The sequence below is a fragment of the Dryas octopetala genome, chromosome 1 (genome assembly GCF_963921425.1).
Source record: "Dryas octopetala chromosome 1, drDryOcto1.1, whole genome shotgun sequence".
Lineage (NCBI taxonomy): Eukaryota > Viridiplantae > Streptophyta > Magnoliopsida > Rosales > Rosaceae > Dryas > Dryas octopetala.
Genome location: NC_141366.1, coordinates 15,428,288 through 15,441,807, shown reverse-complemented (window position 1 = coordinate 15,441,807; position 13,520 = coordinate 15,428,288). Strand labels below are relative to the sequence as shown.

Genomic DNA, 13,520 nt, shown 5'->3' with positions numbered 1-13,520 from the left:
ATTTAATTTTTGAAATTGTATTCTTATAGTTAATTAATTATTACAATTTGGACTGAATTAAAATTTGTGTCAAATTAATTGATAGAATATCCATGTACGCATGCAGTGCTATTTTGGTTTAATGTTTACGGTAGCAAAAAAAGAAAATGAAATGTATGTGTGCTAAATTGTGATTAATTCATTTGTTGAAAGACAATAAAAATTTGTATAAGTATCCTTTTTTGTATGTGTATGTATTAAAACAATAACAAATATTTGAATAAGTATTATTTTTACGTGATTTTTCAGACACAATAACAGAAGTGTTATTGACTAAGAATAACATCGAACGGTCGATTTGCGGCCATACATATTGATTTGTATCAGTTGTCGACCGATTAACAACTTAAAAATAGACCGAAATGATTTTTTTTTGGAGAAAAATTTGTATGTAACGAGTATATACACCCACTATCTCATAATTAATGGTCACATGACTAGTATGTGAGGACATGTTGTAAGAGAGTGGGTGTGTATACACTTTTTACATATAAGTTTTTCCCATTTATTTTTTAGGGTGTTGGCCATTTTTTTGCTTTGGTCTATGTGGAGTAATATGCCATTTTTTGTGCTTTGGTCTATGTGGAGTAGTATGCTATTTTTTGTGCTCTATGTAGAGTAATCTGTCATTGGCTCATTGCTTTGGTTCTTTATGGGCCCAAGCCCAAAACACACATCCTTGGGCCTAGAAACTGGACATGATGTGATTCTTAAGTTCTTAACTCACAAAACGACAGTAATTCCATTCCATGCTAGCACGACGTATGCAAAGCCTAGGCTGATGATATGGGTTTCCGCCACGTGTCACTTTCCATGGATGTCCTCCCACGTGTCAACCCCAGCTACAAACACTCAACAACACTCCGTACGTTTACTGGGCAAACCCTCCTCTCTTCGGTCTTTCTTCTGTGTCTCTCTCACACACACAGAGCTGTCACAGTCACAACATATACACTCTGTTTGTTCTGCAATTTGTACGTATCATACGACGTCGTTGTTTCGTGGAATGCAAAGGCGGTTGCTTTCTTTCTGGTTAAAGAAAAACAAAAATGGTGGCGGCGGCGGCGTATGAGTTTGCAAAGAATTTAGCTCACGACCACGCGCAGGTGGTGCCAGTCTCACTCTTTGTGGCGGTCCTCTGTCTTTGCTTAGTCATCGGCCACTTGTTGGAAGAAAATCGATGGGTTAACGAATCCATTACTGCCATTTTCATCGTAACCCCCTTTCCCTATATATCTCTCTCTTTCTTTATTTGTTTTTGTCTAATTCCTTTTTAAGTTTGTGGGTTTTAATTTTTTTTAAATGGTTATAGCAAATGCTAAAGCTAAATTAAGAACACTAATTAATCATACTTAATCTATGCTCTTAATCTCCTTTTTCACTATTTTCCCTATTGCAATTGGCCAAGAACCGATTGGTGGTAGACATGGATGTCCATTAAGTTTACACCACATAGTACATTGTTTATGTACCCATCCTATAAATAATTAATCAGCTCAATATTGAAAAAGGGTGTTAACTAACTATGAGCTCCATGCCTCCATGCATAACAAGTTTAATTAGTAACCTTTTTTCTTCACCTAGCTAGTCTCCCAAAAAGTTTAGTATATGTGGATATTGTGAAACATTTAGCATATAATTACAGGACAACTCTCTGCTTCAGCCTGTTTCCAGGAGCTCATGAAATGCTTAATTAATAAGTTGAATAAGCCCTCTGCTATTGTTGGTCTTGTTAGATTTTCTATCATTATCTGGCTTTGTAGAACACATAGTTGCCAGACAGAGTGGATAATTCCTAACATAAAACTAAATAAAATAAATGAGCTTCATTTTTTTTTTTTTCTGATATTTTGATGCTGAAAATATATACTGGGGAGCATTGAATTTTGCATTTGGATATTAAAATATGTTCTTTAGCTAATCATTTTCAGGGTCTAATTTTTTATTTTTTAAACAGGGATGCATAACTGGAACAATAATCTTGCTAGTGAGCAAGGGGAAAAGTTCTCACATTCTGAGATTTAATGAAGAGTTGTTCTTTATATATCTCCTGCCACCTATAATATTCAATGCTGGGTAATTTAGCTTCCTTATGGCTGATAATCCTACATTTGCTTGTCGGCTTCGTAGAAACGTACATACAAATTCACTTACATTGTTTATTGACCATGTCAGATTTCAGGTCAAGAAGAAACAGTTTTTCCAGAATTTCTTAACCATCTTGATGTTTGGGGTGATTGGTGTTTTCATTTCAACATTCATCATAACAGTTGGTAATATTTGAATCTGCCTCATTACATATTTTATTGTAGTTTATATAGTCAATGCCTCAAATTTTTTCCAACTTCTAATTCTATGCCGGGCTAATATAGATTTGTGTTTAATTCTCTTCTAAACTTCTGAATGTTACTTTTGTCATAGGCGCCTGGTGGCTGTTTCCTAAGTTGGGCTTTGTTGGCCTGAATGCACGAGACTATATCGGTGAGAACTGAGAACCTTGTTGATGAAACCATTAGCTATATGTATTATATGCACTGCCACTTATATGCTACAATAATATAATCTTGCTGATAACTTTTGGCTCTACATGAACCTTTTGTTTTGAAACAGCTGTAGGAACAATTTTTTCATCAACTGATACAGTGTGTACACTGCAGGTTTGTCATGTTTTAGATGTTCTCTTTCAATTAATTTGGGCCAGCCACTCCCATATTTGGATGTGCTGAGATATTATATCCAAATGTAGGTTCTTCATCAAGATGAAACTCCTTTACTATACAGCCTAGTGTTTGGGGAAGGAGTGGTGAATGATGCAACGTCAGTTGTCCTATTCAATACAATTCAAAAGATTGATGTTACTAGGCTTACAGGCAAGAATGGACTTCATGTCGTTGGAGATTTTCTATACCTATTCTCAACAAGCACTGCTCTTGGAGTTGCAGTGAGTTTAATATGAAAATTGTGCAACATGAGCTCACTTATCTGGTTCCAAGATTCTAGCATTTCCCATTTGGTGATTAAATTTGTCTCTTGTTTTGATTCAGTTTGGACTTTTGACAGCATATGCCCTTAAAACCTTGTGCTTCGGAAGGTTAGTAATCTATTCATGCATCCCCCAGAGCAAAGATATTTGTGATAGATGTACTGGGGAGTCTCGGATCTTAATCTTAAGTCAGGTGCTACCTATAAAAATCTTACTTTTCTACTCTCTTACAGGCATTCAAGCATTCGTGAGATATCCTTAGTGGTTCTAATGGCATATTTGTCGTACATGGTGGCTGAGGTAACGAAGTGTACTTCAGTTTACTTTCCATTTTTTTGAAAGCTCAATAATTCACTTGCGCTTGAGTACTACTCTCACAGATTCTCTTATTCAATCATATTAAGCTGTGAAGAAATGTACTTCGAAGCTGGTTAGCTATTTCACCATGTAGCTGAAAACCTCCTTAAATTTGATTGATATGCAGCTGTTAGATTTGAGTGGAATTCTCACTGTTTTCTTTTGTGGGATTGTAATGTCACACTATGCATGGCATAATGTCACTGAAAGTTCAAGAATCACAACCAGGCATGTATGGACTGATTATGTTGGATTTTAGAAAAAATCTTGGTTCATATATTAGTTCCTATATCCCAGCAATTTCATCTGACTTCTCTTACCTTCTCATTTTTAGGCATGTATTTGCAATGATGTCATTTATTGCAGAAACGTTTATATTTCTTTATGTGGGAATGGATGCTCTTGACATTGAGAAGTGGAAGATAACTAAATTAAGGTACTCTTCCTCTGGAAATTTAATACAGTTATATTTCAAAGAGTTATTGACTAAATTCCACATGCCTTGTATCATCCAACTTGGGTACCATTTATTGTTTATTGGGGGCATGGCTGCTTGTTTGATGCACGCTTTTCTGTGCGACAAAATAAATCTTCATCGTAGCTAATACGCATATGATGTATGTGCAATATTATGAATAGAAGGAATCTGAACTGAAAAACTTCCCACCATATCTGACTTGTTTCTAGTGCATGCAAATAAAAATAGGGTGTCTTTACAATAATAACAAAGTTTATGCTGCTAGGGATCACCAATATTCTTATGCATAAATCCCTTCTCTCAACCTGCTCTTGCCCCCTTCCCCTTTTTTTAAGTTTATGCTGTTGGGTGCAAATTTCTTTTATAATGGCACTTTGTTCTGCAAAAAGACTAGGAGTACCCTTGTCTAAAACATGTTGATTCACAATTCAAGAATAGGAAGAAAAAAAATTCAGTTTGATTGAACTGATGTTGCACTTAATAGTATCTTTTCAGGAACATTTATCAAGTTTAAATAACTTATAGGTGTCTTCTACAATAGATTTCTCTTAAATTTTGTATTTCTTGCAGTTTTGGGGATTCAATGGGCATCTATAGTACGATAATCTTATTAATATTGCTTGGACGTGCTGCATTTGTATTCCCTCTCTCAATGTTCTCCAATTACATGAATAGACGGGCTGAGAGAGCATCTTCAATTTCATTCAAACACCAGGTTAGATTTTTCGACCTTAGCTGATAATCTTTCTATGCATTTTTTTAGAAAAGGATTGATGGTTGTTTTGATTTTGAACTTGATTTTAATGTAGGTAATCATATGGTGGGCGGGGCTAATCAGAGGGGCTGTCTCTATTGCTTTGGCTTTTAAACAGGTGTGTGCACTTTTTTCTATTATGAGTTGTTGATAATTACTTGAATGTAACTAACAGCACTCATTGTGTGATCTCTCGGAATGCACTTGACTCGTGAAGTTCACATATTCTGGTGTCACATGGGATCCAATCAATGCTACGATGGTTACTAACACAATAATCGTCGTTCTCTTCAGTACAGTGGTATGCAAATCAGTTTTCTTGTGATTTTTTTTATCAGAATGTCAAGTAACATGTCGGTAAGTATGAGTTCTCGACCAAAAGAAAAAAGTAAGTATGAGTTCTATACCTCCAAATGTTTATAATGGCATCACTTTGATTTAGGTGTTCGGCTTTCTGACAAAGCCACTTATAAGTTATCTGCGTCCCCACACAACGACTAGCAACATCAAGCGTAAAGAGTCAAAGGACATTTCAGAGGATATGAACCTGCCTTTGCTCTCTTTTGAAGAATCTGTTGCGACCAATTTGTCTCGTGCACAAGATAATTTGTCCATGTTGATGGAGAGTCCTGTACATACCATACACTCTTACTGGAGGAGGTTTGATGATGCCTACATGAGACCCCTATTTGGTGGGCCACTTGGCAATCAGCCTGCGTGTTAACTGTTAAGTGCCTTTAACTGAAGTGCATCACAGCAATGAATTCAAAGTACCCTAAGGAAACACAATCATGTCCTAATGGTAGAAGTGGGCAGATCAGCTTGTTGTGCAGTAATCTATCTGCTCTGGGTTTTCTATGCACCTATGAAATGAAGATGCTTAATTTTGTAGGACGGCATATGTGTAACTTCCCCATTTTTGACATTCTATGAGTCCGAGGTGGTAGCTGATACTTTTGTGTATGGGGGGGCACAATGAATCATTGAGGCTGCAGATAAGTGTTTTAACTAGCAAAACTTTGTGTATATTGTGGTGGGAGATGTGATGCCAACTGCATATCTTTTGCCATATGCTAAACCAAAAGCAACATGGGTTATATAAACTTATATTTATCACAGCGATGAATCTTGCAACCAGATGGGATGTTGTTCATGGAATTTGCAACTTTCTACTTGATATTTATTGTTGTTCATTCTCTAATCGCATCGTGATTCGACTTGGATTCTTCATTCCTTACTTTTTTTGTTGATTTGTAAGGTCCAATGAGGGGTTGTACCTATATGTGAACTTAGAGCATAGAATTGCTTAGGGAAGTCGATGAGGGTCTGTTTGCAGACAACTGGAGAAAAGACTCGTTGATGCTCATAAGTTCATGACCCATCATTATGACTTCCATAATAATACTTTTTGGTATGACTTGGTTCATTCTTGAAAATATAATGGAAGGGACCAAATTTTGCAGTGACCAATACTCGAATTCAATTGTACTATTGGCGTTCCAACAAAGAGAAGTTACTGGTACAAATGCTTTCAGCAGTAACAGAAATTCAAAGTGAAAGAAGGATAAAACTAAAGGTTGCATATAAATGTTTCAAAACATACAAGGAAAACAATATAAACATTTCAAATCATGACTTGGGAAAGAAATAGGAAATGGTAAGATAACAATTTTTGTTGAAAGAGTAATGCTACAAGGAGTATCACTTCATTAATACAGGAGGTTAGTCTTCCACTTTATTAGTGATGTGGTACACAATATGGTACCAAAACGTGGTCCAAATAGTTTTATTGTTGTTGCAATGGCTGCAACCGTTGGTGATTCAAACTGCAATGAACCAAAAAGTAATGGTTAGAAACTCACACTTGCAACCAAAAAAAGCATATTGCAATTGCAAATCATGACAAAATGACAATATTTAGAGCCATGCATGCTTTGGTATCTTACCACGGCACTCGGGAGGTGTTTTAATGCCACATTTCTTAGGCAATGCCATAGCTTGTGCAGGATTGATCCCAAACGCAGGGAGGACAGACTTGTAGCTGCAGAGGCAGGGCAAGTTGGCTTGGTGCACAACACCGCAACATTTCTTGGACGGTGGTGTAGCTGATTTGCCGCTCACTGCCCCGCGGCAAACGTTTAGCTTGTCAGAGTCGATGTTGCATATGGAGACAGCCCTGGCTCCACCCACAAGTGCAATCAACAGAACCACCATCGCCCATTGCAACAAAACTCTGTCACTAGTCCTTGCCATTTTCTTTCTCACTATTTAGCTCTCCTATCTGGGAGTGGATTTATAGAAGAGAGATGGGGAGTGTCATGTGAACCAAGTGGTAAGAGAGTCAGTCACGGAGCGCATAAGCATAATAAAGAACATACCCAATATAATATTTTTTAAAACAATTGCGAATTTTTGTCCCACATTGAAGTCAGTCACGGGTGGTCCAGAGAATTTCCAGACCGTGAATCTGAACTAACAATCAATTAAGAGTTAATCAATAAGCTTTGACCAAAAAAAATAAATCAATAAGCCAGATCTCTGACAACATAACATTCTTATGTTGCCACTGTCTAGAGAGAGAGAGAGAGAGAGAGAGAGAGAGAAAAAAAAAAAAAAGCGTATTAAAGTTGGAACAATTTAAGATAAATTCTGAATACATGTATAAAACAAGAGAGAAGCTTTAATATTAGTATTGCCCCACAAAATTTATGCACGAAGGAGGGCTTCACAGAGATATAATTTAAAGCCAAAAGCTGAATATGGCACTGCATAAGCAACTTGTAAGCTGCAACATCCAATGACTAAATAAATACATTCATAAAATCATAACTGAAAACGAGTTAATAACATCTTCTTACATTTGCCTTTGTTTTCTACTGTCTGCTATTTTACAGGTGTTAGAAACTCCAAAGCTCACCCTAACCTAACAGAACAAGTCAGACAAACCATGGCGCCATTTGCAAAATAAGACCTGCCATGAACCCCCCATAGTACATTTTCATACTGTCACTACTTACAAACAAGAGCTAAAAAGATAACATATAAATGCTCAAAGTAAAAGACATCGACCCATATCAATTTCTCCCAAGGCTGGCGCATAAGTTATCACGCCAAAGATCTGCAACTGCAAGAAATAATCAACATTCTGTCAAATCTTGTGGGCTAATACAAAATATAACTAATTAAAAAAATCAAAGGGGAGCAATGATGTAGACAAAAGGTCAAAAATTCAACATATGGGTAAATGAATCTAATGAAAACAAATCATTATCTGAGATGCAGGAAGGAACAATTACAAGAATAAGCAGCAGAGCCATTAAACTTGAGTTTATTCAGGCCCCTAAATGAAGATTACCACATGCCATTCTCTGATCCACAGGAAGTCTTAAAATCAAGAATATAAAATTCTCTCTTCGTATATGAAAAGGAAAAGGAAGCAATACTATTTTTGGAATATCAAAAACTGTTCTCTTGCCAAAAAGTCTGGCATGTTATAATGTTTGACTGTCAATCTAAAACATTAATGGGATACATTATCGTCTGTATGTGTGATTATGTAGCGAGACTCTTTGGCAAGAGAACATTACCACAAAAACTATAATAACTTTAACATCCAAGAACCTACTTTTCAAAAATAAAAGATAAAAATAATGTCTACAAACCTATTACGATCTTCTGAATATGTGATTACGTGCCAAAACTCCTGGTATTCCCGATGCAGAGATGCTTTCACAACCAAAGAGCTCTTGAAGCTTTGCATCACATATTATAACCATCGGATTTAGAGGATCCTAGAGATGCATTTAAACAGGGTGGAAAAAAAAAGGGTTAATATAGTCAATTGCCGCCATTGTTCATCTGTGAACTTATCAGGTTTCAAGAAATTTCAGGATTAAAGACTGAAAAAGAATTTTACAGTTAGACGGAAAAAAAAAAAAAAAAAATCAGATTCATGCACAGCCTTCATGTCATTGGATGTAGGGTGCAAATCATTCTCTCTTTAAATGCTCAAACAAAGTTCTAAAACATCTTGAATTATCTGCAGATTGACTATTAAGAAAACTCTTGAGAAATCCAGCCTTCACCCCGACTACTATCCACCATGCTTCATAAAGAGGAGTGATCCGGCATAAGAGACAAATTAAAACTATGTGCACCACTGACGCTAACAGATAAACAAGTACTAAGGTAGTGCCAAACTTTGTTAAAGACACTATACTCAACATTCAACAATGCAACAGAAAACTTCAAATAAACAGCATGGCATAAAAAAGGCTTGCACCAGTTATCTACCTCTACTATTTTTTTTTTTTGGGGGGTGGGGGTGTGTGGTTACCTACCTCCAGATGGTTGGCCTTTATGTATTCCCAGATACGCGTTAAAACCTCCGATTGGAGCATCTCCCTTACACCAACACCAAAAAAATTTGCAAGTGCTTCAGATATTATCAAAGAAGGACCCGAATCTGTATTTTTTGTTCCAGACTCCACAGCAACCTTGGGGACCTTGGGCTTCTTGGGAGCCGACTGTTCTGAGAGCACCAAAACATCAAGTCCTTAGACATGCATCAAATTATACACGCATAACACAAAACACAGACACAAGTGTGTGGGCTCATGCACACACAAAGGAAACCGTTACACGAAATACATACTTGATGGTTCAAGTGGAATTATATGTTTAGCAAGCAACTTGTTCATCTTAAACATGTCAGTACAGTCTGTCTCAAAAACCAACCGCAGCTCCTCATTGCAAATAATTTTCCTCTTGTTACCAGGATCTTGGAGATTGTTTTTCCTTATGTAAGCCCACAGTTGCTTCACAATCTGAAATCAACAGTTACCAAGAGAAAATAAAAAATAAAAAACCTCAAGACGAGATAATAAACAAACTCTAGCAAATAGCACTAATGCATGAGATTGAACCTCAGTCCTAGGGAGAGTTGGATGGCCAACAATGGCCTGAAGTTCAGGCGAAACACCACAAAGTTTGTTTAGACCCCCTGGGCCACCTTTTCTCTTAGGTTTAGGTTTAGAGCTGCAAAAAAATGATAAAAGCACTGCAATATTAGCTCAAATATCAAATTACTGCTATTACAACTACATCATGTAAGCACTTTTTGCTAGCTATCATTTGCTTTGAGCCCAATACTTGAATGAAATAAGTATAAAGTACGAGACCAACTATATGCTTAGAGTAAAATCATATACAACCTTGCCGCGCCAAAATCAATAGAACTGAAAATGGCATTCTACAGTAAGACATGCATACCAATGCCCACGGCCCAAATAACATAAAGCTTACACCTTTACAAAGGATAACAATCAAACTATCGATTTTCTTACTGTTGCTTAAATTTTCTCAAAAGCCAAACAGACGGCAGGAAAACATGAATGAAATTAACTTAAGAGGACCTTTCTTAATACAACAAACGAAATCTGAATGGAGACAATTTTCTAATTTCCTTAAACCCCAGTTGCCCCCAAAGCACTAATTGACAATGTGCAAATAGTATTCCACTTTCCCTTCCCTCAATTTTCTCGGGAACCAAACAGAAATTACCCATAAACAAAAAACAAAAAAGAAACCTGTCCTTGGGCGTGTCAGAGCCGGAAACGGAAGCGGGAGCTCTGGAGGCGGATTCGGGGTGCGTCTGAGGAGGTGGAGGCTGGGACGAGAAGGTTTGGAAGGCGGAGGAGGTGGGGGTGGGGGTGGCGTGGTAATTAGGGCTTTGGTGGAGAGCAAAATGGTCTTTGGGCTGTTGAGGCTGGGGTTGGGGTTGGGGTTGGGGTGGGTGGGATCGGAAGAGGTAATGGATCTGGGTCGTAATGAAGTCGGTCTTGTGGGAGAGGTCGAGGCCGAGCTTCGACTGCAGCTGCTGAACGACTTCGTTTATGGTGGTGAAGGTCGGGGTGTTAGGGTTTGTAGTGGACTCGTGGATTAGGGCTTGTAAAGCTTGCGATATCTCTTGCTCTGTCACCATTGTCTCTCTCTCTCTCTCTCTCTCTCTCTCTCTCTGTGCTGAGTGCTTGCTGTTTAGCTTATCCCTTTCTCTCTCTATCTCTCTCTATCTCTCTCTTTGTTTTTGGATCTGAAATGACCAAACAGCCCTTTGAGTTCTGTCTTTTGAATAAGTCGTGGGTACTTTCTCGTTCTCTCTCTTTCGGTTTTGCGTCGTCTTCTTCAATCATCATATGTTTCGGACAAATATTTTGTTGCCACCAACCTGAATCTTGCTAAATGCAAACTCAACACCTTTATCAGTCTACTTGGTCTTCAGAAGTCAGGTCCCTTGTTCACATATGATTCTTTGAAATAAAGCCTAAGCCTTCTACCAAAAAAAAAAAAAAAATCTTACACCTATTCTAAAATCTAACTCCCTTTTACAATTTTTCTGTCAAGAAATGCTAGTTACCTAACCCTAATCTATCTTTTCCTTTGATTTTCATTTTTTATTATTCTCATTATGATCATATTGTTCATCTTTTTAGATCATTATTTAGTGATTAATTTTACAAAAAATTAAACCAAATTGAAAATTGTTTAGTTATGTAACTATTATCCAATAAACAGTCGGTTTTTGTAGCAATTAGACTCAAGATTTTCTTATTTGATAACAACTACATGATCAAACGATTTTCAATATGATTTTTTTTTTTTTTAGAGATAACCTTTAAATGGTGATATAAAAAATAAACAGTCTCGATTATGAGGCCACATTGTACAATGAGAATCATAAGAGAAAAGTTAAAAGAAGGTAACTTGGAAAAGGTAGATAGCAATCCTCAAGCTATAACTACTCTTGCTTGCTGAAAGTTTTGAAATTTTTTAAATATATATATATGTATATATATAACTGCCATTTTGCTCCCTAACTATATATTGCACTTGTATCAATTTGTTTTCAAATTTTCAATTTGAAAAATTAAGATACTTTACTTTTCAATTTTGCTAATTGAGGTAATTTTGTTAATTTGCTTGTTTTCTATCACGAAGGATCCTTATTGAGGGAAAAATAGTTGTCATGTGCCCATCACTAGTATCAATATACTGAGCAAATTAACAAAATTAAAAAGTCAAGTACCTTAATTTTCCAAATTGGAAGTCTTTGGAGCATATTGATAGAAGTGTAATAATCTGGGGAGCAAAATGACAATTTTCTCTATAATTTGGCTAACTGACTTTCGATTTAAGAGATTGTTTACAAAAATAATCTTTAAAGTATGACCTAAAATATGAATGGTTCAGATTATAAGATTATATTATGCGGTGAGTCCAAGAGGATATATGTTATCGACAATAGTGTTGAATGGTATATGGGGATCAGTAATATGAGTGAATGGGTTGATCCAGTTGAAGAGGCTTTTGGATTTAAATATCTTGATGATGATGATGATGATGTTGATGAAGAAGAATACAAGTTTGATGATTACACAGTGCAGATGATGAATCTGATGATGAGAAATGGAAGCATATTAAGTGGCCAGAATTTAATCCAGAAACTGACATGGAGAATGTCCAATTTCAGTTGGGATTGGTTTTCACAGACTGTAAGATATTTAGAGAGGCAGTGAGGGAGCATTCATTGCAAACTGGGAGAGAACTAGTGTTCATGAGAAATGAGAAGCATAAAATCAAGGTTGAATGCTCTACCCTAGGTTGCCCATGGTGTTATGAAATTAACCTTTCATTGTGAAAGGCACTTTGCACGCGTACTTGGGTTAAATCTGCAGAGGGATGTCTCTGTCAAAAGGTGTCTATTGGGTTTAAAGTATATGGCTTTTGATCAAAAGATGTCTGTTGAGTTTTGTACGTGACTTTTGATCAAAAGGTGTCTAATGGCCATTAATTAATATTGACTGCAATTGACAACTCTTAACAAACAATGGTAACCCAAAAATCTGAAAAGGTATTACACCACTTGGAAAAGGTATATCATCTTTATATAAAGAGATGATTTCCTGCAAATTTATTACATCCGAAAATTCTATTTCCTCTCTTGTATCTTGTGCTTTCATCTCCTTTGAGATTTCTAACAAACCTTTACTATAGTTTAATTCTAGAAAAAATATCTAGTAACCTTGAGTCTCTTGAAAACTTTCATTTGAGTGTTGGGTTGGTCTTCTGTTGTGCAAAACGCAGACCAACATTAGCATATTGCTAGGCTTCATTGCATCCTATAGACTTATTTGTATATCCCCTTTGTACACTTGTTGTGGGTGCAAATAAAGTCTTAAGGAAAGCATAAACATTTATGTGTCTTTGAAGCATTTTTCCCTCTCTAGCCATTACCCACATACACATTGTTCCAACACATGGCATATGTATGCATCAAGGCTAAGGGAAGATGGTAGCTTGCAGGTATGCTAGTGTCTCAGCTCTTTTTTTGTTGTGATGTGCTTTTTGTTTTTAAACTGCTGTTGTATACTAATCCATTTGTCTTTGTTGTTTTGCTAGGTTAGAACATATCAACCTGAACATGAATCCTGTAATCGGGTGTTTGACAACAAGAATGTGAATACAAAGTGGTTGTGCAAAACGTTCATGGATAGGCTTAAGGCAAATCCTGATATGCGTATTCAAGCTATGAAAGAGGCATTGGCTGCGGAATACAATTGGGGGCATCATTTATGCATCTATACAGAGCTAAGAAGATGGCTTTCAAGGTGATAGAGGGAACCTTAAAGGAACAATATTCAAGGCTTTGGGAAACAAGACTAGGCTTCCTAGGAACCAAGGACAGCTTAAGTGTAGCCACTGCGGCAAGCAAGGCCACAATTTTAGGACCTGCCACAGACATTTGGACCCTAAACCTAAGTGGGTCAGGAAGAGAGTTCAGAAATCAGCCACATCAAGCTCAACATAGGTAATTAATTTCACCCTCGTGTACTAATTTGAATTTTTGCTGT

The 13,520-nt window shown here is 36.7% G+C and overlaps 3 protein-coding genes across 4 annotated transcripts; 1 reads left to right on the top strand and 2 right to left on the bottom strand.

Annotated features, from left to right (window-relative positions):
- The first annotated feature begins 922 nt into the window (after nt 1-922).
- NHX3 (Na+/H+ (sodium hydrogen) exchanger 3) lies at nt 923-5,736 on the top strand. Its single transcript, XM_086245649.1, has 14 exons — nt 923-1,253; nt 1,997-2,115; nt 2,215-2,312; nt 2,461-2,520; nt 2,650-2,696; nt 2,786-2,980; nt 3,084-3,130; nt 3,256-3,322; nt 3,507-3,607; nt 3,714-3,815; nt 4,428-4,572; nt 4,667-4,729; nt 4,829-4,912; nt 5,054-5,736. The coding sequence occupies exons 1-14, from the start codon at nt 1,089-1,091 to the stop codon at nt 5,333-5,335; spliced, it is 1,575 nt and encodes a 524-aa protein (XP_086101775.1). The 5' UTR covers nt 923-1,088; the 3' UTR covers nt 5,336-5,736.
- Nucleotides 5,737-6,207: 471 nt separating this feature from the next.
- LOC147298406 (putative lipid-transfer protein DIR1) lies at nt 6,208-7,136 on the bottom strand. Its single transcript, XM_086229527.1, has 2 exons — nt 6,558-7,136; nt 6,208-6,437 (listed from the first exon to the last, which is right to left on the bottom strand). The coding sequence occupies exons 1-2, from the start codon at nt 6,862-6,864 to the stop codon at nt 6,433-6,435; spliced, it is 312 nt and encodes a 103-aa protein (XP_086085653.1). The 5' UTR covers nt 6,865-7,136; the 3' UTR covers nt 6,208-6,432.
- A 268-nt stretch (nt 7,137-7,404) lies between these two features.
- LOC147298405 (uncharacterized) lies at nt 7,405-10,671 on the bottom strand. Of its 2 annotated transcripts, XM_086247084.1 has the most exons (6): nt 10,200-10,666; nt 9,537-9,648; nt 9,266-9,437; nt 8,952-9,142; nt 8,274-8,402; nt 7,405-7,735 (listed from the first exon to the last, which is right to left on the bottom strand). In XM_086247084.1, exons 1-5 carry the CDS (start codon nt 10,592-10,594, stop codon nt 8,277-8,279), a joined length of 996 nt encoding a protein of 331 aa, XP_086103210.1. In that variant the 5' UTR covers nt 10,595-10,666; the 3' UTR covers nt 7,405-7,735; nt 8,274-8,276. The 2 variants fall into 2 exon arrangements, with proteins under 2 accessions (XP_086103210.1, XP_086103219.1); XM_086247093.1 differs by lacking the exon at nt 8,274-8,402 and having other exon boundaries at nt 10,200-10,671.
- Nucleotides 10,672-13,520: the final 2,849 nt, after the last annotated feature.

Coding starts and splice junctions, on each gene's coding strand:
- LOC147298405 (XM_086247084.1), bottom strand. CDS start 10,594: ATGGTGACAGAGCAAGAGATATCGCAAGCTTTACAAGCCCTAATCCAC. Junction 9,649..10,199: donor TCTGACACGCCCAAGGACAG/GTTTCTTTTTTG, acceptor ATTTTTTTGCAG/CTCTAAACCTAAACCTAAGA. Junction 9,143..9,265: donor AATTCCACTTGAACCATCAA/GTATGTATTTCG, acceptor TGGTGCTCTCAG/AACAGTCGGCTCCCAAGAAG.
- LOC147298406 (XM_086229527.1), bottom strand. CDS start 6,864: ATGGCAAGGACTAGTGACAGAGTTTTGTTGCAATGGGCGATGGTGGTT.
- NHX3 (XM_086245649.1), top strand. CDS start 1,089: ATGGTGGCGGCGGCGGCGTATGAGTTTGCAAAGAATTTAGCTCACGAC. Junction 3,608..3,713: donor AGTTCAAGAATCACAACCAG/GCATGTATGGAC, acceptor TCTCATTTTTAG/GCATGTATTTGCAATGATGT. Junction 4,730..4,828: donor TTGCTTTGGCTTTTAAACAG/GTGTGTGCACTT, acceptor TGACTCGTGAAG/TTCACATATTCTGGTGTCAC.